We start from the raw sequence: 2774 nt of genomic DNA on the forward strand, positions 1-2774 counted from the left end.
AAAAAAAAAAATTTCTTTTTTTAATTTACGACGTTTATAATGAAGATTCCATCTCAATTCTATATATGATAATTTGTGACTGTAATAAGTTATACATGCAATAAATAATCCTATTGAAAAATCATGTGACAGAGTGATTTATTGTACGTCATATATGGGCAGTGAGGACATTTACTTTTGAGCAAATCCACATTCAAGAATAATTCTGCAAGTAATTNTAATACATAACGGTTAATAAGCAAAATATTAAAATAAATAAATTAATACTCACTTAAAAGCTCTGTAAAGAGCCTTGATGTGGCGTTTATAGAAATCAACTCTCTGGATATCATTCACACCCTCTTCAACTTTGGTAATATTGGACTCACCCATTCCTATTGATAATCCAAAAACAAAATTTAATTAAAACCAATAAACGCAGAGATTCTGAACTTAGTCAATATATGCAAAAAAGAAATGATTAACATATAACATGTTCAATTGATCAGTGGCTTACCGCACTCAGTGATATAAATTTTGGGATTCTTGTAATGTTTCTTTATGTAAAGAAGAAGCTTATAGAGTCCCCTTGGTGCAACAAAGAAAATACTCACACCCGTCTGCAGAATGTTAAAATTTTCAAACTTGTGAGCATAACGCAATAATAGGGAACAAAAATTAAAGCCATAAAACAAACCCCTATTTGAGGGTTCATTTCACCATCACCAAATTATACTTAGTATAACAATAAACTGACAAAATTAATTTTGTGAGTTTATTGTTATACTAAGTATAATTTGGTGATGGTGAAATGAACCCTCAAATAGGGGTTTGTTTTATGGCTTTAATTTTTGTTCCCTATTATTGCGTTATGCTCACAAGTTTGAAAATTTTAACATTCTGCAGACGGGTGTGAGTATTTTCTTTGTTGCACCAAGGGGACTCTATAAGCTTCTTCTTTACATAAAGAAACATTACAAGAATCCCAAAATTTATATCACTGAGTGCGGTAAGCCACTGATCAATTGAACATGTTATATGTTAATCATTTCTTTTTTGCATATATTGACTAAGTTCAGAATCTCTGCGTTTATTGGTTTTAATTAAATTTTGTTTTTGGATTATCAATAGGAATGGGTGAGTCCAATATTACCAAAGTTGAAGAGGGTGTGAATGATATCCAGAGAGTTGATTTCTATAAACGCCACATCAAGGCTCTTTACAGAGCTTTTAAGTGAGTATTAATTTATTTATTTTAATATTTTGCTTATTAACCGTTATGTATTATCTTTTAATTAATTTTCCCTTCTTTTTTTTTTTGCAGAGAGGGGGTGAACGTTCACGGTTTCTTTGCATGGTCATTTTTCGACAACTTTGAATGGGGTTCAGGATACACCCAGAGGTTTGGCATAAACTTTATAGACTACAAGAATAATCTCAAAAGATACCCCAAACGATCTGCTCTTTGGATGAAGAGATTCCTTCTCAAGTAGAATGTGTTGAATGTATCAAATAAAAGTTCAGTAACTGAAGTGCTTCAAGCGTAACACTACTAGAAATAAGGCCTATGGCAACCCTTCTAAAACCGTTCCAATAAATTCACTAACCGACGCTGTAGATCTACTGAGACGGTTAAGCAGTCGTTCCCGGATTTGCTGTTACCATAAGTCTATTAGAACGGTTATGTGGAACGGTTACAAAACCGTCCCCATATATTGATATTGTAACGGTTATGAAACCGTTACATCAATCTGTGGAACGGTTTTGTATTTTGTTGGGACGGTTATAAACCGTTCCAATATAAGTGTGCCAACGATATTTTACGACTATCGCAACGGTTTTTATAATATATTGTAACGGTTTTTGTGATCTATTGCAACAGTTATTAGGGGCTTCTATTATTTTTTTGCTAAGTCTATTGCAACGGTTATATTGTCTATTGCAACAGTTATATTGCCTATTGCAACGACTCTTCCTAATAATGTCATATATATTTATAGCTCCTGAATGAGGAATATTTCCCTTGCAACAAAATTTTATACACCATAACTTATATAAACTACAAAATAACATTGAAATATCAAACTAGCTACCATTATCCATAACAAATATATGAATACATTGTTTGATCAATAATATCTAAGTTGAAATAGATGAGTTTGCGTACAAAAAGTTCTACACTAAAATATCCTAGAACATAATGAGAAAGTCTAGCAACGATCAACAACACTTAGGTAAGGTCTTCATCACTGCTTTCATCTGCAATCGTTGCACCTAGAAATGACGATCAATAAATGATTAAACAAAGAAAATTTTAAGATGTTTGAATCACAAAGTAATTGATTCAAAGCCTGAATGTCAAACAAGAAGCTAAATATTTTCTAACTTCCAAGATTTCAATAAGACAACCGAAAGGTTTTACATTTTCAAATGACATTAGTATTTAAAGCCTCCAACTCCATTTCAAAGCAACTCAATTCCAACAGCAAACCAAAATATCAAAGGAACACTCTAGCTCCTGTCAATTTACACCGCACAATCTAACATTTGACAATTGAAAATAAAGGAACACAAACGCACATGCTAACTGAAAATAATGCGTACACATACAGCAACCAAAGGTCACTTCACTATGCTAACTGACACATAAAACAATCTGCCCAAAAGTCCAGAATCAACAATGGACAAATGATAGAATTCAACTCTCCAGAGATTACTACATCAACAGATTATTTCAACAACCTAAGGCATCAGAAACTCACAAAAATTATTAAATTGTCAATGAGTTAATACCT

The 2774-nt window shown here is 32.2% G+C and overlaps 1 protein-coding gene and 1 long non-coding RNA gene across 2 annotated transcripts in view; one reads left to right on the forward strand and one right to left on the reverse strand.

The window, feature by feature from the left end:
- The window catches only part of LOC109241882 (furcatin hydrolase-like), an 11805-nt gene extending 9868 nt beyond the window's left edge, over positions 1–1937 (forward strand). Inside the window, exons 11-13 of the mRNA XM_019408705.1 lie at positions 886–988; positions 1111–1213; positions 1304–1937. Coding sequence (XP_019264250.1) covers positions 886–988; positions 1111–1213; positions 1304–1472 — 375 coding nt within the window. The 3' untranslated portion in view covers positions 1473–1937. The remainder of the gene's footprint in view (positions 1–885; positions 989–1110; positions 1214–1303) is intronic.
- On the reverse strand, positions 311–629 carry LOC109241884. Its single transcript, XR_002070317.1, has 2 exons — positions 497–629; positions 311–374 (listed from the first exon to the last, which is right to left on the reverse strand). It is a non-coding gene; the product is annotated as an uncharacterized LOC109241884 (long non-coding RNA).
- Positions 1938–2774: the final 837 nt, after the last annotated feature.

Source organism: Nicotiana attenuata, unplaced genomic scaffold (assembly GCF_001879085.1).
Source record: "Nicotiana attenuata strain UT unplaced genomic scaffold, NIATTr2, whole genome shotgun sequence".
Classification (NCBI taxonomy): Eukaryota; Viridiplantae; Streptophyta; class Magnoliopsida; order Solanales; family Solanaceae; genus Nicotiana; species Nicotiana attenuata.